General features: G+C 46.8%; 1 protein-coding gene across 11 annotated transcripts in view; it reads right to left on the reverse strand.

Moving 5' to 3' along the window:
* HDAC4 (histone deacetylase 4) overlaps positions 1-26,358 on the reverse strand; it is a 214,773-nt gene that overhangs the window by 172,293 nt on the left and 16,122 nt on the right. For 10 of the 11 annotated variants that reach the window (XM_062642742.1, XM_062642716.1, XM_062601716.1 and 7 more), the window contains one exon: positions 15,190-15,438. In XM_062642742.1, the coding sequence (XP_062498726.1) occupies positions 15,190-15,211 (22 nt within the window). In that variant the 5' untranslated portion in view covers positions 15,212-15,438. Of the gene's footprint in view, positions 1-15,189; positions 15,439-25,148; positions 25,257-26,358 lie in introns of those variants that run through there. The other variant, XM_062642734.1, reaches the window with a different exon arrangement.

Genomic DNA, 26,358 nt, shown 5'->3' on the forward strand with positions numbered 1-26,358 from the left:
AAGATGCCCGTGTTCTGCTTGGGAAAGACCTGCCAAGGCTCCCTGCAGGTGGGACCTCTCGGAGTAGGAGGTTTGTGACATTTAAGTTGGAGCCAAATAGGAATATAATAAAAGCCTTGAGAGATAATCCCCTTAATCCCTTCTGATTTCCAAAGGCCAGTTACTGGCTTTTCTCCTCACTTTACTCTTACATATGCACCCATTTACATTACATGGTGTGCAGAGGGTGACTGAAGTGTTGAAGGCATTAGGAATGGGCAGGCAAGTGGAAAAATACTCCCAAATACCAGTTTTAAGAAGCAGATCCTTCAGGTGCTACAAGTACCTGCAGCCACAAAAGTAAAAACAGTGTTTTGGTGTCCAGAGAATCCCTTCTGGCCATGCCTGAACAAGTTTATCATTAAGCACCAAGCAAGCAGTTAATAGCATTAATCTTGGAACATAAAGACAGGATGAGGTGTATTCAACTTCTTACCCTCTGAAGGTATCCACACTGGACTAGGCTCTTAGCAAGCCCAAAGAAACTACCTGAAGGAATGGTTTAGGGGAAGAGAGAAAGCAAAGGGAGGAAAAAGGGAAGAGAAAAGCCAAACCAATACCACTTCCCACATCATGCACATCAGGGATGCATTACATGCCTGAAACAACTGAACAGCAACAGCTTTGTTATGAATGTAAGCAATCCCTGAGGTTGGGGGTATTACTCAGTGCTTTTTGGTACTTTGCTAAGGCAAAATTTGCAATTGAGGTAAAAATCCCAGCCTGGTTTGGGTTGGAAGGGACCTTAAAAGCTCATCCAGCTCAAACCCCCTGCCACAGGCAGGGACACCTTCCACTAGAGCAGGTTGCTCCAAGCCCCATCCAACCTGGCCCAGATTTACTCACTCCTACTAAGACGCCATTGCCTGCCTTATCTCCTGCCCCGTGCTGATGTTTATGCTGGTGAAGAAGTTCAAAGCAGCGAATTTGCTTTGAATACCTCCCTCCTGCACACAGGGGGGAGCAGGCAGCAAGGGGGGGGTCCTCTCCAAAGCATCAGCACACAGCCCTAGTCATAACAAGTCCTCGAGCACGCCAAGAACAGAGCAGTGCAACTCCACAGGGACGATGAAGGAGGTTCCATTCCATGCTTCCTGGCATGTTTATTTAGGACAGCATGAGAAAAGGGGCTCCGTGGCTCTGACTCTTCCAGAGGCCAAGCTGAAAAAGCTGCTCCTTCAGCACCCAAGTTTTAAGTGCTTATTCATTCCTGCTTCTCATCTGCAAGCAAGCTACTCCTCCATTCATTCCCGACTGGCAGAATGCAAATGCGTAGTGCAGAAGCCTTCACTTTTACTATTAGGAATGATGCTATTTTTACCTTTAAGCCTCCAGTATCACAAATCACAGATCCTTCACACGCATCACCCCCGGCTCCCTCCACTCTGCTATTGTGTCTTGCAGAGCTGTAGGTGTTTTCCTCCCATAGCTTTACTTGCTGAGAGCAAGCAGGAGCGCGTTGTGACATCTGCCTGCTCCACACCGCAGCGGCAGCATTGCAACGAGTTGCATGTGTAAGGCTCTGTACAACTGCTTATTTAAAGGTCAGGCTAAGTCATAAGGGAGCCAGCAAACTACACTGACAACACAGCTGTCACACAGACTGCATGATGTGTGCTTAACCCCCCCCCCCCCCCAAATGTCACCTTTCAACACAGAAGGAAGTGCCACAACCATTGGTCATCAGACAAAGCCAGGCATCCGAACCCTCGACACACATAGTGTTTTCTGCCCTCTCATCTGTTTCCACCAGCACTAAGTGTTCACTTCTGCTCCAACGCCAGACAAAACATCTTCAAGCTGCCAGCATGCTCCTCTGCTGGCACAGCCAAGGGCATTCTGCAAAGGTCAGTGGTTTGAAGGATCTGGACAAGCAATGAGAAAGCCCTGCGAGCATGTGATGCTTGGAGTGAGAGACTGCTCCATACTTAGATGTTTCAGTGCTTGTTCTCCTGGAAAGAGGTCCACAGCAGCATTTCAGGAGTCCAACAGCAGCAAGGGGCTGGGCAGAACCCATATGGTTGAATTCATTGTCTCGGCAGCTGAAAAGGGGCTTGAACTAGGATTTGGAGAGCAGCGCAGTGCATGCAGCCCAGCATTTGCTAGCAGGGCTGCCTGTGTTGAAGGTGTCCAACATCTCTGACTATATCTGAGGCATGAATCAGGTCATGGGGAAACTCCAAGCCAAGTGTTTTCTAATGAAAGGAATCAGCAACCAGTGAAAGTGTCCAGCAGGCTCCACTGGTTCCCATTTGGGAGGAGAAGGAGGGAGAGGAGACACCCAGGTCTGAGTTTTCCTCCCTGCATCTTCCCTGCACACAAAGGTATCCTCTGCACAGCTGAGTCAGCAGAACTGCTGACTTGGAAGCAGCAGAATGGTAAATAAAGGGGATTAAGACAATAAATCACTTCGACTTTGCCAATACAAAGAATACATTAACAAACCAGGATGTTATTAACAACTTGCAAATGTGACAACAACAGGCGAGCTCACAGACACGATGAAAATACAGTCTTGCAGGAAAACAGGAGGAAAAAAACAACATTGAGTGAATAATGAGCATTCTGCCTCCTTCAGAATAAGAGCCAGTTCCAAGCTCAATGCCAGCAGTTTCTAAACTGCTACTTGCTACTTCTTAGTGCAAAATTACTCCAGTTGAAGACTCCAGGGGGGTGGGGGGGGTGTAAGCTACTATAAGGAGTCCCACACTTGTTACTTGCAGGAGAATGAGGAGAATGAAGGAGTTTCTAGCATGACAAAAGTAACCATACTCATACTTTGCTAAAGCCACAGCTACATCTGTGTCTAAACCACCTATGAGCATCATTATTTCACTTATAAAAACAAGTGCCTTCTGCAGAGCTTTGGCAGATTGAGGAGCTCAAAAAGCAAACCACAACACTGGAAGCACACTGCTTTCCACCAGCCCTCCTCCCAGCTCGCCTACACCAGGAGGGACCATGGGCTGGCAGAGCCCAACTCCCATGGCTGAAGGACAGGGCTTGGAGCAAGCTGCTCTAGTGGAAGGTGTCCCTGCCCATAGCAAGGGGTTGGAACTGGATGAGTGTTAAGGTCCCTTCCAACACAAACCATCCTGTGATTCTATAGCAACTGATTTTCAATGGAAGTATCTACTCAGCAGCAGTGTCATCTACCCTTGCTTTGAGCCCATCACACCCAGAGCAATGCATTACTAATTCATCAGCTAGGCAAAGGCTGCACTATGTGTGTGTGTTCAGTTCTAAGTTGCTTATTCAGCAAGTCTTGTTTCTCTAGTTGGTGTCTAGCTGGCCAAACCCCGCAAGTTTACACAACTACTGCTATAAGCATCCTGCCATACACTGTGCATGCTGTGATGGCACTATCAGCATGCTGGATGCTCCAGCAATGAGCACCAGCGAAGACTGGCTCCACAGCAGCCATTAGACAGAGCAGTACTTCTCAGAGGTCACCTCCTGGACTTCAGGCATGTCAAAGAGACAACTTCATGTGTAATGGCCAGTGCTGGGCACCTTCAATCCCTGCTCAAAGCTCCCAGAACCAACCACACCATGTTCCGGTCTGATTAACATAGGTATTTAATCTCCAGCTCTTCAGTTCCTGGGGGGAGGAAAGCAAAGCCCACCTTTATGCAAGATAGCATTACTCAGCAATCACTGAGTTCTCTAGCCCAACATCACCTATCATCTACACCACAGACCACACTGATACTAGTCCATTTACCCAAAGGCATGTTAGACACACGAAACGAGTGAGTTGAGCAGGCTACAACACCCTGATCAGGCTGCACAGCCAGAAGGAATGACCTTGAGCCAGTTCAGACAGGAAGAGCCTGGACAGATCAGTGGCAATTACACCCTGAGGCAAACAGGAGCTGTCTGTACTCACTGCAGAGGAGGCCTCTGAAACAAAAGGTGATCCCATAGTCAACTTAAGCAGAACTCTCTCACAAACTCAAGCTTTCGTATCCAAGGTGGAGTTAGGATAGACATGCACACATGTGAATCCACACAACCCTACATCCCTGAGCCAACTCAAAACCTTGCTGCTAACAGCATCATATACTCCTGAGCAGCCACCTTCTGCCAAGATCCTCTGACTCAGGCGAGGCACAGGCTCACCACAGGAACAGCACAACAGGAAGAACACAACCATTATATCATAGAATGGTTTGGTTTGAAGGGAGCTTAAAGCTCACCCAGTTCCAACTCTTCCACTAGAGCAGGTTGCTTCAAGCCCCTGTGTCCAATCTGGCCTTGAACACTGCCAGGGATGGCGCAGCCACAGCTTCTCTGGGCACCCTGTGCCAGCACCTCGGCACCCTCACAGGGAAGAGCTTCTTCCTTATCTCCAACCTGAGCTTCCCCTGTTCTGGCAGGTTAAAGCCATTCCCCTTGTCCTGTCCCTACAGGCCCTTGTCCAAAGCCCCTCTCCAGGTTTCCTGGAGCCCCTTTAGGCACTGGAGCTGCTCTGGGGTCTCCCCTTAAGGAGCCTTCTCTTCTCCAGGCTGAAACTTCTCTGCAAGAATCAAAACAAGACTGTGTTTGAACTGTCAGGCTGCAGCTACTGTGATGGGGAAAGGAGTCTTTAAATCTAAGAGTCCGCAATGGCTGTATCCAGCTGCTCCAGCAAAGCAGCAGCTCTTCTGGCTAAGCTGCAGGCACCCACAGCACCCCACAACCCAAGCGTCACAACTTGTCACCTTCTGCCACAGCGTATCCACAGATGGGACAGCAACAGGTGGATTACATTTGGGACATCCTGGTTACCACCAATAGTAAACTTGTTGCAGAGAGTGATTTCACCTTACACAGAGGAAAACAAACAAATCCAACCCAACAAATCCCCACTGCTTTTTGCAGTAAGAAAAGCAACCTGAAGAGGAGTTATTCGCATTACTGAGCTTTGGTTTCCTCTCAAAGGAGAGCAACTGGATCTGTTACCTGAGCCAGGCACACAGACAGCAGTGATGAATACACCTGAAATGTGCTGTCATCCTGGCAATTAAATCCATGTCTTCATCCTCCTACCTAATAAATACAGGCACTGCATTGCCCAAAACTTCAGCTCTACCCTGTCTTTAACATCTGCCAAGTCATTTACCAGGTTTCTTAGGTTCTTGAAGGATTCAGCACCCGGTTTGCACAAGAGCTGTTCAAGTGACTTTATAGAAAGCTCCTTTCACCCGAGTGCTAGAACACCTAAAGATCAAATAACTGTTGCCCAATGACTTTGGGTAATTGTCCCCAAACCATCCTGTTCTTTTGTGCAGTGCCACCCATATTCTCCATGAGAAAAGCACACATCAGTTCAGCTTTGAAGAAGGACCAGAAGAAAGCCAGCAGCTCAGAAGTGAGCCTTCCCAAGTGACCAAATGTGAGGTCTCAGACTCGCTCAGAAGCCACCCCAAAGGTGGGGAGCACCAAGCAAACACAGCCATGGACCATCGCAGATGCTCTTCTGAGCTCAGCGGCCTCTTCAAACAGCAGCCTTGGAGCAGAGGATTGCAGCAGCCAAGCTCTGAAACCATGGATGCACATTAGGATAGCAAAAGGTCAGGAGGCGCGAGGAGCACCCAAGTCCACTGAAGAAAACCTACAAAGCCTTGAGCATATTGGGTCAAGCAGGCTGATGATCTTCACTTCATACCAGCAACTGAAGTATGGTGGGACAGGCATTTGGCTTGATCATAGCTGTGAACACACACACACACACACACACACACACACACACACACACACATATCAGGCAGAAGCTCTTCCCTGTGAGGGTGCTGAGGCTCTGGCACAGGGTGCCCAGAGAAGCTGTGTCTGCCCCATCCCTGGCAGTGTTCAAGGCCAGGTTGGACACAGGGGCTTGGAGCAACCTGCTCTAGTGGAAGGTGTCCCTGCCCGTGGCAGGGGTTGGAACTGGATGAGTTTTAAGGTCCTTTCCAACACAAACTAGGCTGGGATGCTATGATTTTAATTCAGAGCATACTCAAATGTATGTCAACATGAACCACTGCTACATTTGTTGAGCTCACCCTGTCTCATATACATTTGGGGGAGGCAGAAGTGGTGACCCTGCAAGTCGGCTCTACCTGCTGCAATGCTGGGTATTAAGAAGTAAACCAGTGGCAGAAGTCCCATGAGCTATTTTAAATAGCTCCTGCATGAAGCTTCACTTGAAAGAGAACCAAAAAGACAAGAATCTTTATGGCAGCCTGAATGAACAGCATCACCCCTACCTGCCAAGAAGCCATCATGCTAAACCTGTCAAGAGTTAGGAGCCTGCAGAACAGGCCTTCCACCTGCTGGAAAGAAAGTAGAAAGGAAGAAAGGGAAGACAAATCTAATGCCAATCTGATAGTTGCTGCTGGCAGGAAACAGATGCCAAAGCCCTTCTTCTGGGTTTAGGAAGCTGTAGGAATCACATGCCTTCTCCTGGCAAAGAGACCAGTGGTACCTGACTTCGAATAAAGCAAGTGCCTGCAGGTTTCAGGATCAGTGACAGATGTCAAGGATGCAATACTTGGATTGACTATCAGAGTTTGGTCTTTTTCTTGGTCTGGGTTATTTTCGGATGCGGTATTAATCTAGTTCTGGCTTCTGTCTTCTCCCAGAGCAGCTCAAGTGGTTTGTACACCATGAGCACACTAGTGTGAAAAGAGTTTTCAACTAAGATGTTTCTCTTTATAGCCAGCACAGAACAAAAGCACAGTTAAAGGAGGGAGGGCAGACTGTTTAACTGGAAAGCTCAAGTTCTGAACGCCCAAACAGAAGAGCAAAACCAAATCAAACCTCATTCTCAGTGGATTAACTTCAAACCACCAGGCTGTGTTTGCTGCCTGAAGAACTGTCCATTGATCAGAAATGTTGCAACCAACTTTACAGAACTAGTAAAACTGCCTTTAGATCTCCACAACTCCACCAGCTGAGGAAGCAGAGCAGTGACCGCACGTCCAAATAGCTGCATTGATCTTGGTCTATTGAGCAGAAGGTGAAACCTGACAGCAAAGAGTCATTACACAGCAGTTCATGGACAGCATCACCGAGTAAGGCATGGCAAAACACACAGTCCAGAGAGTCCACTGCCAAGAGAGGCACAAACCTCATGATCCTTTCTATTCAATAGAGCCTGATGGGGTTACACCACTCCAGCAGCCACCTTCCAGGACAAAGGGGTTACCTGGAACCAAGACTGGTATTCAAAGCTCACAAACCACACCTCACTCCTCTTACACTTCTCCCTGCAAACCTATTTCTGTGCTTTGGCAAGCCAACAGCTCCAGATGCCATGAGCACGTAGATTCCCAAGGGTCAGGATTGAGGAGGTTTAAGTGATTTCTTTGAATTAATCTGTCCTTTCCCCAACATCATGATGGCAACCCCACCACAGAGCTGTGGCATAGTGAAGGGTTCCAGTATTCCCCTCTACACAAGCAACTCCAGCTTACCCATGGGCTTGGTAGCATTCAAGGCCAGGTTGGACAGGGCTTTGAGCAAGCTGCTCTAGTGGAAGGTGTCCCTGCCTGTGGCAGGGGGTTGGAGCTGGATGAGCTTTAAGGCCCATTCCAACCCAAACCAGGCTGGGATTGTACTGATACAGAGAAAACATCCTTGCAGAATGTACTCAGACTCTACAACTCACGGCTTCACAACAAAGCTGATGGTGCTGCAAAGTTGAGTAGATCAGATCCAAACACTGGAAAGATTAAATCCAGCCTGTGGATTCTCTGGCAAAGCCTGTGCTACTGGGGTTCAAAGGAGGATTAACGGTGCCCCACTGAACCCGCCCCCACATAATAACACTCAGGAGAACTGGTGCCACCAGTTGTACCACCTTCAAGCTGAGTCTCTCCATCAATGCTGAATGACAGACAAGGAAAGGTTTTCACAGTCATAAGGACACACTGCACCACCACTTAGGAAAGTTAAATAACCACAGAGAAGCAGCTTAGCATTACTTTGTGAAGAGACTTAGCTTCAGAACTACTGAATACAGATCTATTAAGTAGCAAATATTCCCAATTATGGTCTTGATATACAAGATATTTGGCCCTTCAGCAGACAGGAGTGTGGGTAGGATGCCAGGGAACCCATAATCCATGGAGCAAGGTGAAGGCAGAGCATGCCCGTGCTAGAAGGTTCACAACCTGCAACGACAGCTTTCCAGGGTATTGATTGTATTGCTGGACTGGGTCTAGTCCTGAAAGGGCTTTTACAAAGTGCTTGTCTGGGTTTTCAGCATTAAAATAGAAGCTTGACTCATGCTTGAAGTTGAAGACCAAACTGTTACAGTCAGCACAGTCTGCTTTTGGTTCAAAGTAGATATTAAGTCATCTTGATTGCCTTGCATTTGAAAGAGATCACAGGGAGACAGGAGGATCTCAGAAAAGCCCATGAGTATTTCTGTGCATGTAATTCCATGTTCAATAGGTGCAAAGTTTAATATTAGCTTCACCCTTTGGAAAGACTAAACCATTGCTTCAACATTGCAGCACATCAGTCTTATCGAGCATCAAGTGTGAGAGTAGATCCCACGGGAATCACTGGGAGATGCTGGGTATTCCAAAGCAGACAAGGGCACTGTAGGATTTCCCCAGTAACTGATGAACAACACTATTTTGATCTTGGTAATAGAAACAGAACCTTTAAAAGATCTGCTGATAGACTAAAATTAGGCTTCTAAAAGGAAGAATGAATTCCATGCCTCATTTCTCAGCATCAAAGATGCTAATGGAAATTCACTTGTCTATTCTCTTCTTACAATGGTGTCACTGGAGCCATGGCTCCTGCCCCAGCCAGCCTCCAGCCCTCAAACACAAGGGAAAAGAGAAGGAAAACAAGCACCACAAATATACTAAAGAAGAGATAGGAATACAGAAGACAACAGCAACACACTGCACAAAGGGCCACAGAGTCTCCATTCGGCCAGAGCAACACAAGGGTTAATATCTAAAGAGGATGCTGCAGTTTCACTCTGCAGCACAACTGCACAAAGGGTTAAACTCATCCTACGTCAGTATTTGTGCAACTCTGCCAGTTAGTCAGATCAATTATTTGAGACTTAACCCCACTGAGCATATCTTTGAAGTTCCTAAATGCAAATTCATGCAAAGCAGACAACAGCCATATTACAGGTACCCTAAAATCCAGGTAGTGCTTCATTGCCTGGTGTTAACCTATGAATATGATCATTCTCATTGAAGAACAGGCTGAGAGCTGGGGTGGTTCAGCCTGGAGAAGAGAAGGCTCCTTAAGGGGAGACCTTAGAGCAGCTCCAGAGCCTAAAGGGGCTACAGGAAACCTGGAGAGGGACTTTGGACAAGGGCCTGTAGGGACAGGACAAGGGGAATGGCTTTAACCTGCCAGAACAGGGGAGGCTGAGATGAGCTCTTAGGCAGAAGCTCTTCCCTGTGATTCTTTCTGTGATTCTGTTTTGATCAAGAGCTCTCAGAAGTAAAGGAATATGTTCTCCTTTAGCAGTGAGGGTAAAGCAGTACCTGCCAAAGCACAGGTAAGCATACAGCCAAATTCCTAAAGGATGAAAAACGCCATGCAGGGCTGACAACCTTCTGCGAATAAGTGGATTTTCTGCCCCTGCTCTTGAACCTCTTTCAGAAGCAGTAGGGTGACCAAAACATTCCTTCACTATCAGCTCTGTCCTAATAGATCTGACCACATCAAAGGCACGCAACCAAGCCTCAGCAGTGTGAAAGCCTGGAGTGAAGACAACAAGCTAAATACCTTGAAAGACATGCTGAGAATATCCACCTTGGTACAGTCCAGTAACTAACATAATGTGGGGAAGTAGATATAAGATACAGCTCAAATTCAGTTTGACCAAAAGTGAGCAACAGAAATGTAGTAACTGTATAGAAAAAGGCTCTTCTCCTTTCCAAGTGAGATGCAGGGTCCCAAGGACCATTTCAAACAGCATCATCCGCCTTTAAAAGTGCAACCTGTTTGATATCCTTTTCCTACCCTGTACCTCATTCCAAATAAGCCAGAGTTCTCTGCCTCTCATCAGCAGTACCTCTTCTCATCTTTGCACTGCAGGATACATCACAAGCTAAGAAACTTACTTTAGAAAGAGGCTTTTAAAGAATTCCAAAGTGCAAAGAACTGCATTTAAAGCAAAAGTAGAAATGAGAGGAGCATACTTAGCAGGGACACTGACCTAGGAGGAACTAACTTGAACCCCAAGCTGAAGCACAAAACACTTCTTCTCTTTTGAGGATACAATAAAAAACCTTGTACAGAAAGTCTCAACTATTTGATGCTCCAAAGAGTGAAAACTTCACAGGTTTCATGGTAACAGCCTTAAAACTTCCAAGGTCCTCAAAATGATATGACTGATTCTTAGAGGAAATCCAGGACAGGTTCTGCTTACATGATTTCATGATATAGAAGAAGCAGAATGCAAGTGGAATAGGTATTCTATCGTAGGCTGAGGAAAGAAAAGTATACAGAGAACATGCCCTGTTTGCACCTACAAGGGTTTTCAGCTATTCTAACCAAGCTTCTTACTGCCAAGACCTTGTTGCTAAGTGTCCTGCTCAACCAAACCTAAACCTGGGGGACCAGACTGCTCAGGACAATAGCTTCAAGGCATAGCAGCAGCTCCTGCTAGTGAGCTCCTAGTCCACATGCTGAACACTTAACCTACTGCTGTAAAGAACAAGCATCAGAATTCCTTCTAAGGAGCTCCTCTTACCTCTGCTGAACCTGCCAAAGAGTTGAACCTTACCCTAAAACTTGAGCTCCCCATGAAGCATACACATGGTAGTGTGAGAGGAGGAACAGGTCTGGAGAAACCTTTGTATTTCCACCAAAAAAAAATGTAAAGACAGCCTCAGAAATCACGAGGTTCTACCTATACTCACTACTAGTAGTATTTTACCAAGAGCCTGAATGCCCAGCGTAGAATACCCCAGCCATAATGCAGCAGACAGGTAGAAGAAGCAGGGTTACACTGTCCAGATGTTCTTCCAGAGGACAGGCACCAGGTATCAGTTGTGCCCCAGCCTTGCTAAAGGAGGCCTGGAAAGGACTCCTCTAGTCCTTATGTTTCTTTAAAGAATGCTCTTGCCCCCAGATTACTTACAGAAGCAGCATCATGAGTGCCAGAAAGTAGGTCAGTGTCATTTAAAGCCGCTTTGAAATGCATCTGCACAGAAACTTCTTCATCTTTCAAAAGAGAAGGCATAAAATATTTATTGCCTGGTGCAAACTGTTGGAGACACTCCCAAGGCAAGCTCTGAAATGGCTTTGCACGCCTCATTGAGCCATGGCCTGGGAAAGGAGAGCGGCTCCTTGCACTCAGCAGATAAAGCACCACCACCACACACAAATACTCATGAGCCTAACAAATCACAGCACGTGAGATGCTCAGCTTCCCATGGTGTGGGAGCAGGGAGCGTTTCGCTTTCTCTGGTATCTCCTCTCAGGCTTTATGATGCTGCTGCAGACTTGTGTGTATCCGAGAGGCAGCTCATTCTTCAGCTTCAATATTCCTAATTATCAAACATTCAGCACTTCCAAATGGAAATGAAATGTGCAGCTCCGAGAGAGCAGCGGGGAAGAAAGAATAGAGCATTTGCATTCCCACTGGCTAATCCCTGCAAGATAACATTTCACAAACAAAATGCTTCATTGAACATGGAGATTTGCAGCTTTTACAAAGGAAAGTGAACTTTAAACAAATACAAATCAGTTGAGTGATTAACTTCAAGTGTTTGGGCTTTTTTAAGCTAATCTTTATAAAGAACTAGTATCAGCAGAACAATCTTTCCTGATTAAAGAACCAACTGATAGTGAAACTCAAGGCATTGAAAGTAAAGGGGGGGGGGTGTTGAAGTTCAAGGCCACCACAAGAAATCATTTAAGGTCAATGGGGGAACACACACATACCAGTGCTGACTGGGTTGTGAGTAACACAAGCAGCATCAGCACCACAGGTTACCTAAGGTAAGCGTAAACTGTGGGCAACAGAATAGGTTAAGAAGTGAAACTAAACATGCTTTCCCCTGAGCTTTGCCATAATCCTCCATGTTATCTTAATTAGCCTCATTTTCTTAATTATACTTTGCAGCAACTTGATCTTTTATAGCACGATTTCAGTGTAGTTCCCTCCCCCCCCCCCCAACTTTGTTCCAGGGCTGTTAGAAGCAGTGACTTCTCTGCCAAAAGCCAAAGGGCACATCATACCTCTGAGCTTTGTCTTGACTAGGTCTTATGGAGCTGCATGGGAAAGCCCATCTTCCTGCCTCCCACCCCTTCATCCTGCCCAGCAGGTCAGGGAAGGGATTCTGCCCCACTGCTGTGCTCTGGGGAGACCCCCCCCCACAGTCCTGATCCAGCTCTGAGGCAACAGCACAAGAGGGATGTGGAGCTGCTGGAGTGAGTCCAGAGGAGGCCATGGAGATGCTGTGAGGGCTGGAGCAGCTCTGCTCTGGAGCCAGGCTGAGCGAGCTGGGGTGGTTCAGCCTGGAGAAGAGAAGGCTCCTTAAGGGGAGACCTTAGAGCAGCTCTATAGGTCTACATCCTACATCTATGGCTCAAGACAGATTGATTTACCTATTGGAAGTTACTGAGGACTAACTTCTCCCACCTAGTATTCTTACTTCTATCAAAGTTATGTCTTACTCTCTGAGAAAGTATAGTCCAAATAGAACAAAAGAAGTGGCAGTGATGGCGGCAGAATGAGGGGGCAAACTCATACTTCTCTTAGATAACTTAGTCTTCTCCATATCGCTTTGCTCAGTGAGAAGCCTTCAGGACCCACCATTTCTCACCATTGAGTTCTGCAGATGAGAAGGCAGAAAAAAAGGGGAAAGAAATTAAAAGCAAACCACTTCCATTCATCTCTGCTGCAGCAGTTTGATAGCACTGCTTCTAAAACAGCCCAGGAGATTAGAGAAGAACCCACTGAAGCAAGGCTTAACAGGCTCAAGTTAAGCCAGGGCCTTCTCTTAAACCACAGCCATCATTAGCAAGAATTACCTGTAGCCATGTAATCAAAAGAGCTATCAGAAGTGACAGGAGAAGTTCAGATGTCATCTTTGGCAAGGCTTGGAAACTATTTCTACCTATTACTATACAACTGACTCTAAAGGAGAACCAAGCAGCCAGAATACCACAATACACTGGGTACACGACCATTACACACTAGAGTTTCAACTCAGTGCTTAGAACTACAAGCAAAGGAAGAACCCAACACATAAGAAACTCTCCCTGTGCCCTTCCTAACAGTATTTGATGAGATTTAAGACTTTGTGGAGGTTGATACTGTTTGAGAATATGCTCAGACAAAGCCTACCTGCAGAACACCATTCTATGGCTCTGTAACAAATAGATCAGCTTGCTCAGAACCACATCCAGCCTGGCCTGGAATGTCTCCAGGGATGGCGCATTCACCACCTCTCCAGGAAACCTGTGCCAGTGCCTTACCACCCTCACTGTAAAGAATTTCTTCTTCCTCACATCCAGCCTGAATCTTCCCTCTTTTAGTTTAAAACCATCGTTTTCACCCTTTAAATGATCTCCAGTGGACCAGCTGACAACGGGACTTGAGTTTCTAAAACACATCCTTCACGTCAATAGGAAATTTAAGCTGTATTTCTAAATACAACTGCAATAGTTTCATTACATTTGAGAGGGTTAACTACCAGAGTAGACAAGCCTTTCCCCTATTAGTAGTCTTATGTTCTACCAAACACTCCCTCAGTAGTCACACCTGCAATTCTTACTGAGCCATCACATCTGTCACTCCAAGGTCTTATGTGACAAGGGCCAAGAAGGTTTAGGAAGAGAAGCACAGGAGAACACAGAGAGGCCATCCAGCACCTCCCTGGGTTTGGATTACACCAGCCATAGCGGCAAGAGTCACTGCAGTTCCAATGGTCCTGCATCAACAGAACAGACCCACTAAGGACATCCCCCTTTCCCAAGTACCTGGAGGTCTGCTCCTGAACACGTAAAGCGCTGTCAAGTTTGTTGGGGTTTGAATACAGGTTTATATTGCACCTATGCCACCCCAAGGAGATAAAAGCAGGTGGCTTTCTGAGCTCCCCACTTGTATGTGAGGCAGTATTCAAGTAACTATCCACTTGTTTGAAGAACAGAACCATTTCAGTTCATACACAAAGGTGAGGTTTTCAAGGCTGCTGCTTGTAAACTCCACTACACCCTCCAACTGCAGCGTTTCTTACTCCCAGCCTCAACATGGAAGCGTTTCTTGCTTCCCAGCTCTCCAACACAAACAGGCTACTAGAAAGAATTGTGAAGCAAATTTTACCCACAAATACACAGTTCCTTAAACCTTAGGAGCTGTTTGTTGGCTTTTAACACTTCAGCCTTATTAGACTGATTAAACTCAAGTCACAAAAGTAATCTCTCCAAGGCATAGTTGAGACCTGTCACATGCCTGTTGTTGGATTACTTCGCTGCCTCGCAGCCATCTTCTTCTACCATAAACTGCAACAGTCAAAGCAGGCACATGAGAGCACAGCAAACATTCCTCTTCCAAAGCACTACCTCACAAAACTCTGCCTAAAGTTACCCCAAACTCCCTAAACACTAACATAGAAGGCAACTTTAAGCAAGAAAGCAGGTACCTGAGGCTCTTCCAGATCCTCTTGACAGATAGAAAAGCAGTTCTGTAGTGATGAATCGTGACTTTAAATTACAAGGCACATCAGGGATGGTCCCCAAGACAACACTGAGATGGATCAACTGACTCTTGTTGCAACAAAACTATTCTTCCCTACTAAAAGGTCCTTTAAAAGTCAAAGAGTTTCCTTGGGTATCACTAAAAACACACCAGCAAAACCATGACTATTCCTTAGAGGTACACTACAGACCATAAAGACTCATCAGCATAGATTTAACAAACTGAACATCTGGTTATCTCCAAAACCACCTCCAACGTTCAGTGACATGTAATGCAACAATCAGAACCCTAAAAAGGCAGGATTTCCTTGGCACTCTGCTAACAGCATTCCAATTCTCCATTGAAAGGCCAAGTCAGAGTTTTACACAAAGCAGTAGCACAAGGAGAGGGACAGGATTACCAATCACTGGAACCCAACAACGAGTCTCTTCATGCAACAAACACGTGGTGTTTTGCTGCTGTTACTGCATTTCAAGTGGGTTTGCCCTTACCTGGATGGCTTTGGGAGCTCATTGCTGGTGACGTCAAGTCCTTTGGAGAAGGGACTGGAGCCGGAACAGTTTCCACGCAAGTCCCAGCAGCTCGAAAGAGCTCCAATGTTTCACCAATACATAGAAATTGGAAGTGGGGATTAAATCATGGCCACCTTATAAAATCCAGGGCACAGAGACATGCTGAGTTGTAGAGAAGTAATCCAATAGGGTGGCAGAGTATCTTCTAATGGCTTTCAAAATGGGAACCTGCAATTAAAGAAAAAGATGCCTGCATTAGAGAATTAAGACTTACAACCATTTAATTACCCATTAGACAACGTATTTATCCCCAGCAGATTCAGACTAGGAGACTATTTCAGGCTTTCAAGGTTGCAGAGAGTAATTTTCACGTAGAGAGGCAATTTTGATTAATAACCATAAAACTGCAGCCTAATATTTTAACAGTATTCAAAAGCAAGACTTAAACAATAAAACTCCAACTCCACATTCGAGCCTGAAAAACCCAAACTTGCATGTTAATTCTCAGCCTCCAACTGCACCATATGAAGTCACTTCAGTCCAACAGCTTCCATATTTCCCAAACCATATGTATGAGTGGTAACTGTACTTCAGGCATCTGTTACCCAAAGAAGTCGAAAGAAAAACTCCTCGGTGCCAAGAAGCAGGATTGGAGCAGGAAGGAAAAAATCCCACACAAGCAAATCTACTCCCACTCCAGCAGATTATTAAGAAGCAACTTCACATTGCCCTAAGGGAAAAAATAAACCCATCGTTCTCTAGTAGTTTTAAGCTGTATATTAGAGGGAAGAAGAAAAGGGGGTGAAAAAGACCACTGAGTAAGAAACCCAGTGTACCCCTGCCCACCTCCATGAAACTAGAACAGCAGCAAGGCCAAGCTGGATGGGGTTTGGAGCACCTTGCTCTAGTGGAAGGTGTCCCTGCCCATGGCAGGGAGTTGGAACTGGATGAGCTTTAAGGTCCCTTCCAACACAAACCACTCTGGGGTTCTATGAAACCAAAGTGTGTCGTTTAACCAAAGTATTTCACAACCACAGGTTATTTCCCTTCTTTGTCCCAAAAAGTCCTAGAATCACAGAATGGTTTGGGCTGGAAGGGACCTTAAAGCTCATCCACACAGGGAAGAGCTTCTGCCTAAGAGCTCATCTCAATCTGCCCTCTGCCAGGTTAAAGCCATTCCCCTTGTCCCGTCCCTACAGGCCCTTGTCCAAAGCCCCTCTCCAGGTTTCCTGTAGCTCCTTTAGGCACTGGAACTGCTCTAAGGTCTCCCCTTAAGGAGCCTTCTCTTCCCCAGACTCCCAACAGATAACCTCTCCTGGACCTCAAGGATGACGTGTTGACACACAGCCGGTACCTGGGGTTCCTCACTGCCCTGACAAGGTATTTCTGCCCTCCCAGCTTGGAGAACAAGACCAGTTTAGAACCAGCACTCCCTAACCCACTTCACACACGAAGTCAGCCTGCTGGCAGAAGCGGACCAGTCACCCCATCTCAATGAATCCCGCTGACTCTGCTCAAAGCAGAATGGGGAGCACTCACCCCAAACTGCTCCACCAGCAGATCTAAGGGTGTGGTGACCTCCAGCAAAAAAGGCAGCAAGATGGCTTGGGCGGGGGATGATGATGATGATAGTAACTACTACTGCTGCTTGCACAATGAGCATCTGTCCACAACTTATCTGTACCATCTATTCTTGGAAGAGCTCTTACCACGCTCAGATATTCACGTTCCTTTCCAATAAGGCAGTAAAACCAGGTCAAAGACTTTAACTACCACCCACTGTCACTTACGGAATCATAGAATGGTTATGGTTGGATGGGACCAACCCCCTGCCATAAGCAGGGAAAGCCTCCTCTAGACCAGATTGCTCAAAAGGTAGATTTAGATTAGACATTAGGCAGAAGTTCTTCCCTGTGAGGGTGCTGAGGTACTGGCACAGGGTACCCAGAGAAGCTGTGGCTGCCCCATCCCTGGCAGTGTTCAAGGCCAGGTTGGACACAGGGGCTTGGAGCAACCTGCTCTAGTGGAAGGTGTCCCTGCCTGTGGCAGGGGTTGGAACTGGATGAGCTTTAAGGTTCCTTCCAACCCAAGCCAGGCTCGGATTCCATGATAAGAAAACCACACCTCCCAGGATAATGACAACAGTCGTTTCCCAATTCATGTCACCACCAAATTCTAATATTCAGCCACCACTTGCACTGGGGTAAATGCAGTTTAATGAGACATTTCCCAAGTGGTCAGAAGTTGTTGTCAGGCCCCAGTCTGCCACAATTCTTATGTAAATCTGTCATTTTGCCACTACCTCACGAAACCACTTCTCAAATGAGGAGCAACAAAACACTGGTTACCCCTATGCCTGGTATATTTGGAGTACTATAGGGTTTTCCAAGGAAATTCCCTCATTAAACAATAAAACACTGAACAGAGATTGTTCTACTTGTACCCCATCGCTTTCCAGGACAAGGGCAACCACCTCACACAGAGCTGTGGGAGCAGCATCATCTGGTGGCACATGAGTTCCTCGGGCATGGGCAAGGACCGAATCATGGCCATGATGAGCTGCTTGGGCAGCCTGCCCACTACTAACCAGACACACACTGTACGTGATGGGATGAGACGTGCTTGTTTACAGCAGCAAAAGCCTCTTATGAGTAACTTCAGAATCAGTTTTGGCCAGACAGGTCCTTCCTTTCCTATCGGGAGCGGGACAGGAGGCATAGGAATGGTGCACGGAGCCTCCCTGCTGTCTCCAAGCGAGTCCCATGCTTGTCCACTGGCTTAGGGAATTGTCTTGGCAGCCAACAAGCAGTGGCACACTGACCATTCCAGCTTTGGCACTTCACCTGGAGGTCTTCCCTAGGTACAGCTCAAGAGCATCCGTGCACAAGCCTGTGGGGATGGCACATTTCAGACTATGGGGCAGAAAGGGCAAGTACGACAGTAGGCTAAAACAAGCAAGAGTCTGAAACACACACTTATTTAATCAGGCGCAGCAAACAGGACTGGTACGATCAAGCTTATTCCTTTCTGAGTCTGGTTCCTGCTGGAAAAAATCTAGAACAGAAGCACCTTCCACTAGAGCAGGTTGCTCCAAGCCCCTGTGTCCAACCTGGCCTTGAACACTGCCAGGGATGGGGCAGCCACAGCTTCTCTGGGCACCCTGTGCCAGCGCCTCAGCACCCTCACAGGGAACAGCTTCTGCCTAAGAGCTCATCTCAATCTCCCCTGTTCTGGCAGGTTAAAGCCATTCCCCTTGTCCTGTCCCTACAGGCCCTTGTAGAGGTCCCTACCTTTGTCCTCTTCAACTGCATGACCAGGCCTGCCCCCCAAAACCACTCCACAACTCAGTTCTGCACTGTTCCTTTCACTTTCCAAGGCCACTTTTTCCCCACTAGGCATCCTGCCAGCCATTAAGAGACAGAATTGCATGTGAACTAGGAAATACAAGTAATCCAGCAATTTTCCAAGTCTGGTTCCATACATTTCTCAGCTACTGTAAGCCTTAGTAACAAGGAACAGAAACATTCCAGTTCTGCCACACAAATGTTCGGACAGGATGAATGCTCACCTTCCCCTCCCCAGCCTATTCCAGATGTGCCTCTCTCCAAGTCCCAAGTACAGATGTGCAGTACCCAGTCATTAAAGTTCTGGGCGAGCCCTCTTTACAAAGCTCTAGTTTCCAGAGCTTAAATTGCTGCGGTACTTCAACCAAGATAAAAATCTTGGCCTAGGGGTGAACTTGCAAGATTGTTTTAAGGAAAGTCAGGCTGGTTGCTTCAGGATACCATCAATGAGCTTGCTTCATCTGCAGGCCCTCTCAGGGCATGCCACCACCGCCCCCGGACAGCAACACTACAGCCAGCTGACAAGATCACTTGAAACCCTCGGTTAAACAAACCTAACACCTCTCTGATTCAACGGATCAAAACATGGTGTAAGTCATACACCTACTACACTCATCACTCTGCTTTGAAGGTTATCTCTATGTCCAGAGAAAGCTGTGCTGCATTTCAGACCCCTGAGTATTAAAAGACACTGCCTTTCAGCAGGACAAGGAGGGCAACTCTTGTGAAGACAGCAGGAGAAAGGATGCTGGGAGAGTGACTTCTGCATCCTGGCACTTCTGTAGCAGCACTACAGCATCCTGGGGATTGATCTCTAAAAGCCATGGAAAGACCCATCATCCAAAAGCATTATCACAGAAGATAACTCTGGAGCAACAGCACAAGAGGGACGTGAAGCTGTTGGAGAGAGGCCAGAGGAGGCCATGGAGATGCTGCGATGGCTGGAGCAGCTCTGCTCTGGAGCCAGGCTGAGAGAGCTGGGCTGGTTCAGCCTGAAGAAGAGAAGGCTCTTTAAGGGGAGACCTTAGAGCAGCTCCAGTGCCTAAAGGGGCTGCAAGAAACCTGGAGAGGGGCTTTGAGGTCCCTTCCAACCCAAACCAGGCTGGGATTGTATGATCCTGCTGCCTGACACTGCAGATTAAATTCTTATAACAAGACGATTTCCATCACACACACCCCTCAACAAAGAAAATCAACCAAGGTATTAGGCCCCTTCCTGTATTAACAGGCACAACCAGTATTAAGCTTAATCCCACATGCTCCATGTAAGATGATGACACCATCCTGGTGCTTGCTTGGCTTCCTACCATGCAGCCGGTGAACAATCTGATGCTGCAGCATGTCCATGTTTTGCACAGACTCACACCTATGGAGAGTTGGTGGTTAAATCTTCTTTGACAAGAGACCCCAAAGTTTACGCAGAGGAACAAGACAAAAACTGCTTTTGCTCTGCAGTGATTGTTTATGAAACCCTGCCAATACAGGATCTATATATATATGAAAGGAGGAGGAGACAAGGGAAAGGCATATAGCTATTTGAAAGCAATAATAATGTACTGTGACCACAAAATGATTTCCTGCATCTTTATTTAGTGCAGAGGCAGTGTGAAACAGTCTCCAGGGCTGGTTCTTCTCTCTAGGGACCATGTCTCCAGGGCCACTGCTTTGCAAGCTGACAAGACCAGTAGCAGCAGTCCTGAGGACCCGACACAACCCTTTGACATCACTTCAGCTTCTGCTTCTCAAGCAGAAAACAGCTTCACTGACTGTCCTTGGAGACCAAGTTCCACGAGCGCTGCCCATCAGTTTTCCTGCAGTGATTCTCAAACCAGACCTCTCCCAGAAAACACATTTGGAAGCCCCAACCATCATCATCCTCTCAAAGAGTTGTAGGTCTCTGTAGGTAGCATTTCTGTCTCTGGTACAAATTCCTCATGCAGGTGAAGCAGATCATGAGATGACTTAAAGATATTAGAGTGATGCAGAATCATGGCAGAGAAGTCACCAGTCTCTTTGTTTTCCATCCATTTCTCTCAGAGCAAGAAGTTTTTCCCGCTTTTTCTGGGAGAGAGTTTGGGTGGAAATGAAGGAAATAAAGAGATCAGAAAAGATACTTTGTGTGGAAAGCTAGAGCAGAGAGCATCCCATACTCCTTCTTAGCTGCACTATGAAACACAAGAGTGCCTGAATTCCAAAAGCAAATGGACAGACTCCATAGTAAAGGGGACAACCACCAAGTGCTTCTTTACAAGTCACTGGCTGGCAGGAGAGTGTTTTGGAGGGCTGCCACCATGTGCATGTCCTGTTGTGAAACACCTCCCAAGGTACACCTTGGATGCCGCTGGAGAACGTGGCAATTGAAGTACCTTTAAAGACAAAACACCTACACCCCACTCTACAGTCACCAAATCCATTCAGTTCTGGGATGTGACAGTCCCACCTTTTGCACAGCAGTTTACTCCTTACAACTTTCTACCCTTGCACTGAAATCTCACAGCAAACTCAGCTCCACACAAGCGGTAATTACAGCTGCATTCATTAAAACACTCACAACTGGAAGTACCTACACAGCACTCAGGCACCCACACAGAACAGGGAGCAGACTGAGCTGGAGTAGCTGAAGCCTTCGTTACAGTTAGAAGGGTGTAACTAATAATTAAGCAGAAACCCCAACCTAACCGCTGTTACAAACAGCTTCTCACACAGTTTGCACAGATCCAGACTGACCAGTCTGGCTCTTATTACTGGAACATCCCATCTTTGTTACTTGTTTTCTCCATGCTCTTATCTTGCAGTAGCACAGCCAAAGGTTCCTACCTTTAGGAGCCAGAGCTCCACACAATGATTCAAATGTACCACCTAAGAAACACAGAATCATTACCCAGTACTTGAAGGAATTAAAACACAGTGCATTTGTTTAGCAAATGCTGACATTTCAATGCCAACCATTACAAGTGCTATTCTCACACGGCAGCCAAGAGCAGAACAAATAGTGTGTCTCTGCCTCTCTCTTCAATTCCACTTCCAGATACACGCTGTGAGCATTTACTGCTTATATGCTCACACTAAACATTTTAACTTTGTGACAGGTTTTGCATGTTATAATGTTCAGAAAGAGATTCTCTCTCTAACCACAGTCATCCTAAGTGTTAAATTACAGTCTATGTGCATTAAGACTTCAAGAATAACCAATACTTACTGTGTATTTACACAGTTCCTTCAGGGAAGACTATAATACATTGCTAGGCAGTTCCGGGTAGTTGCTGTTGGAGCAATCCTGCTTTATTTTAGGCAGTGGCTTGTTAAGCAGTGCTATACATGCACTGAAGACACCAGCAGAGATGAGAATGAACTGAACACCAGCCACAAGTGGCACAACACTAGTAACTAACTGTGAGCCACCTTATTAACATAAAGCTAACCCACAGCTATTCAAGGGTAGAAGTCACCATGTGTAGCACAAATTCTTCATAAAAACAGTGAAGAAAAACTGCTTTCTAGACTTTCAGCTCCTTTTGGTTCTTGCTCAAGAAATACCCCACTATGATGGGCAGAGCACACAGATCTCTTAAGTAAGGCTGCCTTTCCCATGCTTTAGTTTGGTTTTGAAGTGGAGTCACCAGCTCCAACTGATCTCTGGTGGCAGTCCTTCCACCTTAGTGGCATCAATCCACATGATGAGAAACTAACCCAAACTGGTATTTCAGTAGGAACATTGATATCTGAGTACAGGTGAAGACTTCTTCATCCATTTCAATGCTAAACTAAAACATAATGCCACCATTAGAGCTTGCCCTTAGCAGAAGTCTGTCTTCCTCACTGGACTTGATGATCTTACAGGTCTTTCCCAGCCTAGTTGATCCTATGACTCTACTTGGAAGTGCTCAAGGCCAGGCTGGACAGAGCTTGGCACAACCTGCTCTAGTGGAAGGTGTCCCTGCCTGAGGCAGGGGGTTGGAGCTGGATGAGCTTTAAGATCCCTTCCAATACAAACCAGTCTGGGATTCTATAACTAGACTTTCTACATCTCTGCATCCAATCCCTCCTACCATCTACAGACCACCACGACCAACAGTTACAGCTACTTTGAAAGCTGAAGGTGCCTCCATGTCCTAAAAAGAATGACATTAAGATCTTCTGGTGGATACCATGCAGTTTTTGAAGCCCTTCATTGGCAGAAGTACACAAAGTATTAACATCATTTCTACTTCCCCATATGTGACATTAATAGTTGGACAGATGAAAAGGGAATCTACTGGTATCCCCCTTGTTTTTAGACCCTGATACGCACTGCTGTTAAAGCAGCATTGAAGGCATCCCGAATCCACATGAAAGCAAAAAACCAAGGCTTTGGGAACAACCAAGTGGATGACAAGTGGACCTAAAGCCTCCAATGCATGATCCAAAACTCTGAACACAAGATCACCTTTAGGAACATGAGCAAATCTGGAAATACCACCTCATGTTCACTCCATGGGAGCTCCACTTGATAGAGTGGGCAACAGCTTGGAAAACTGGGTTTAGAGTCAAGTGGGAGCAGGGCTCATGGAATAGCTGCAGATTGAGAAATGCAACTGCCTGTGTGTAAAAACCTGGGAATATGCAGGATTCCAGAGCCCTCCTTAACTAGCAAGGCTCTGGCAGAGGGTCTGAAGGAGCAGGATGCTTCTGAGCTCAATCCAGTTTCTCAGCAAGAGCAGCAAGAACAAGCAGTCTCACAGATGGATCCACGTGGGAGGCAGAAAGGAGAGAAGCCTGCCTCAGGAGCCCGCTCCAGCTGCTTCCAAAGCCTTGGAGGAGATGGAACAAATTGGGCAGTTACCTACAAAACTCCACCATCTTGGCTTTTCCTGAAGCCCTCTTCTCCCCTCATCCCATGTTTTGCCTCCATCCTAGTATTTCTGCATGGGAAGGAGTTCAAATCAGATAGCTGAAAGCAGTGCTGGACCAAAGGTAGAAGAATACAGGGAGTTTATGGACCACCTCCTCCTCATTTCTTCATCCCTTCCCTGCAGATCACAGCTACAAGAATTCAAAGCACAAAAAAAAAAAAAAAAACAAAATCTTAAATATTTAACTGAAAATTGAACAAAAATGGTCAATTCTTGTTAATCAAACCCCCTAACAACATTTCAGTGCCAGGAAGAGCATGTGTGACCCAGCAGGCAGCACACTCACACCAACTGAATGTTCCCATTGCAAACTCAGCAGCACCTCAAGCTTCCTTTTGGGTGCCTGTGATCTAAACACAACTTCCACTACGCATTAAGATCCCCCTAAATTCGTGCAGGGCAGTCACATGGAACAGGGTGCCCAGAGAAGCTGTGGCTGCCCCATCCCTGGCAATGCTCAAGGCAAAGCTGAATGGGGCTTGGAGCAACCTGCTCTAGTGGAAGGTGTCCCTGACCATGGCAGGGGGTTGGAACTGGATGAGCTTTAAAAGTCCCTTCCAACACAAACCAGTCTGGGATTGTACGAAAAATGCAGGTTTCAAAACAGGCCTTATTTTCTCCGGCTGCCTGTTCACACACAATCCTTCTTTCCTTTTAAAACAGCTTGATATAGACAAAAACCCCAACACCTATGTAATTAGTTTCAGGCAACAACTGAACACCAAACTTGCCAACCACATTTTCACTCTAACTCAGCTTTCACAACTGCTAAAAATACACAATTCACCATTCTTTACCTGGGGTGTTTTCAAATCCTCATACACAGGTAGGGAAAACTAGGGACAAAAACATAGACTGGTTTGGGTTGGAAGGGACCTTAAAGCTCATCCAGCTCCAACTCCCTGCCACGGGCAGGGACACCTTCCACTAGACCAGGTTGCTCCAAGCCCCTATGTCCAACCTGGCCTTGAACACTGCCAGGGATGGGGCAGCCACAGCTTCTCTGGGCACCCTGTGCCAGCGCCTCAGCACCCTCACAGGGAAGAACTTCTGCCTTATCTCCAACCTGAACTTCCCCTGTTTCAGTTTGAACCCATCACTGCTGGTCCTAACACCACAGTCCCTGATGAAGAGTCCCTCTCTGCATCCTTGCAGCCCCCTTCAGACACTGGAAGCTGCCCTGAGGTCTCCACGCAGCTTCTGTTCTCCAGGCTGAACAGCCCCAACTGTACTTCAGCTGCTACAACCCACATCTGAACTTCTTGTTCCTTCTGACAAAGAATCACAATTCCTGGTCACTTGCTGTGCCCAACCCATCTGCTCTAGCAGCACAAAATAGCTGAGTACATGTGTCATCAATCACTGCGAGTTATTTCATTAACTTGCAAAAAGAATATTGACTTTTTCTTTCAAGAACAAACATTGTTTAAGGTTAGGCCAGTTCTTTTTTTTTTCCCCTGTTATTTAATTGAATGCTATCTGATTACCACAAAAAATAATTAAGTCTAAAGAACCCTGTCACATCATTCTTTTGTCAAGTAAAACATTTCCCCAAGTCTCTTTTGGAGCTGACTTCACTGCAGGGCTGGTTTGGACCAGAAACTTCATTCTCCCATGTTCTCAACTACCCTGGTGTTCAGTGCCCGGATGAGAACCAGCCTGTTCCCATCTACCAGCACCACTGTGCTTTTTAAGCACTGACCTTTGTCATGCTCTTGGAAAGAAACATGCCTCAAGGTCTCCAACAAACAAGTTGTTGCATCATTTTCAAGTGGCCGATTAGCCCTCTGGTGCTCCCTGGAAAATAGGTGACACAAGAACAGGGGTATTACAAGGGGTTGTGGGGTTTATTCTGCAATGGGGGTACCCCAGTGTTCCTGGCACAGAAAGAACACCAACAAAACCCCAACAACTGGTGTCACACTGACAGCACAAACTGACACCAGTTGCACGATGCAAGCTTAGAATCAACCTTTGGAAAAGCCCTTTAAGCTCATCCAGTCCAACCGCTCCCCAGCACTGCCAAGGCCACCACTAACCCATGGCACTGAGGCCTCGTCTCTGCAGTGTGTGAGCACTTGCAGGGACAGTGACTCCAGCCCTGCCCTGGGCAGCCTGTTCCAATGCCTGAGCACCCTGTGGGGAAGGAATTGTTCTTCAGCTCCATCTAAACCTGCTCTGGTGCAGCTTGAGGCCGTTTCCTCTTGTCCCATCCCTTGTTCCATGGGAGCAGAGAATAGTCCCCTCCTGGCTCCATCCTCCTTTCTGGCAGGCGTAGAGAGCGATAAGGTCCCCCCTGAGCCTTCTCTGCTCCAGACTGAACCCCCCAGGTCCCTCAGCCGTTCGCCATCACACTTGTGCTCCAGGCCTTGCACCAGCTCCATTGCCCTTCTCTGGACCCGCTCCAGCACCTCAGTGTCTCTCTTGTAGTGAGGGTCCCAGAGCTGAACACAAGATTCAAACACATTCTTCTCCCTGGACTCTCCAACTGCTTCACAGGCTTACCTGGCTCAGCCCTGAAGATCTCAGTCCTGGTTCACCACCTCCACCTCCCCATATGCAGCACATGAGCTCACCTCCCTTGCAGAAAGAAGGCATCCATGCCTGCTCACCCAACCCTGCCCAGCCACAGTCTGGAAGGAGCCACTTAGCTCACTTCTGCATTATTCTTCTCCATGCCTTAGTTAAGTGGCTTAAACACTCACTGTTAAGCCCCAGAAAGCTCTTTTGTTTGAGGACAACACCAATGCCATTTACTACACCTAGACATCACACACCCCCTGCAAAGAACACCTATTAATGCAGCCTTACTAGGCCACTGGCAGGAATTGCTACCACCATTCATACACACATCCTCTTTCACTCCCAAACTCCAGCTCCCATGAGCCTGCCCTACAGAAACAGGGCTGTGA

The sequence above is a fragment of the Pezoporus occidentalis genome, unplaced genomic scaffold (assembly GCF_034315485.1).
Source record: "Pezoporus occidentalis ecotype Australia unplaced genomic scaffold, CSIRO_AGI_Poc_V1 ctg118, whole genome shotgun sequence".
Classification (NCBI taxonomy): domain Eukaryota; kingdom Metazoa; phylum Chordata; class Aves; order Psittaciformes; family Psittacidae; genus Pezoporus; species Pezoporus occidentalis.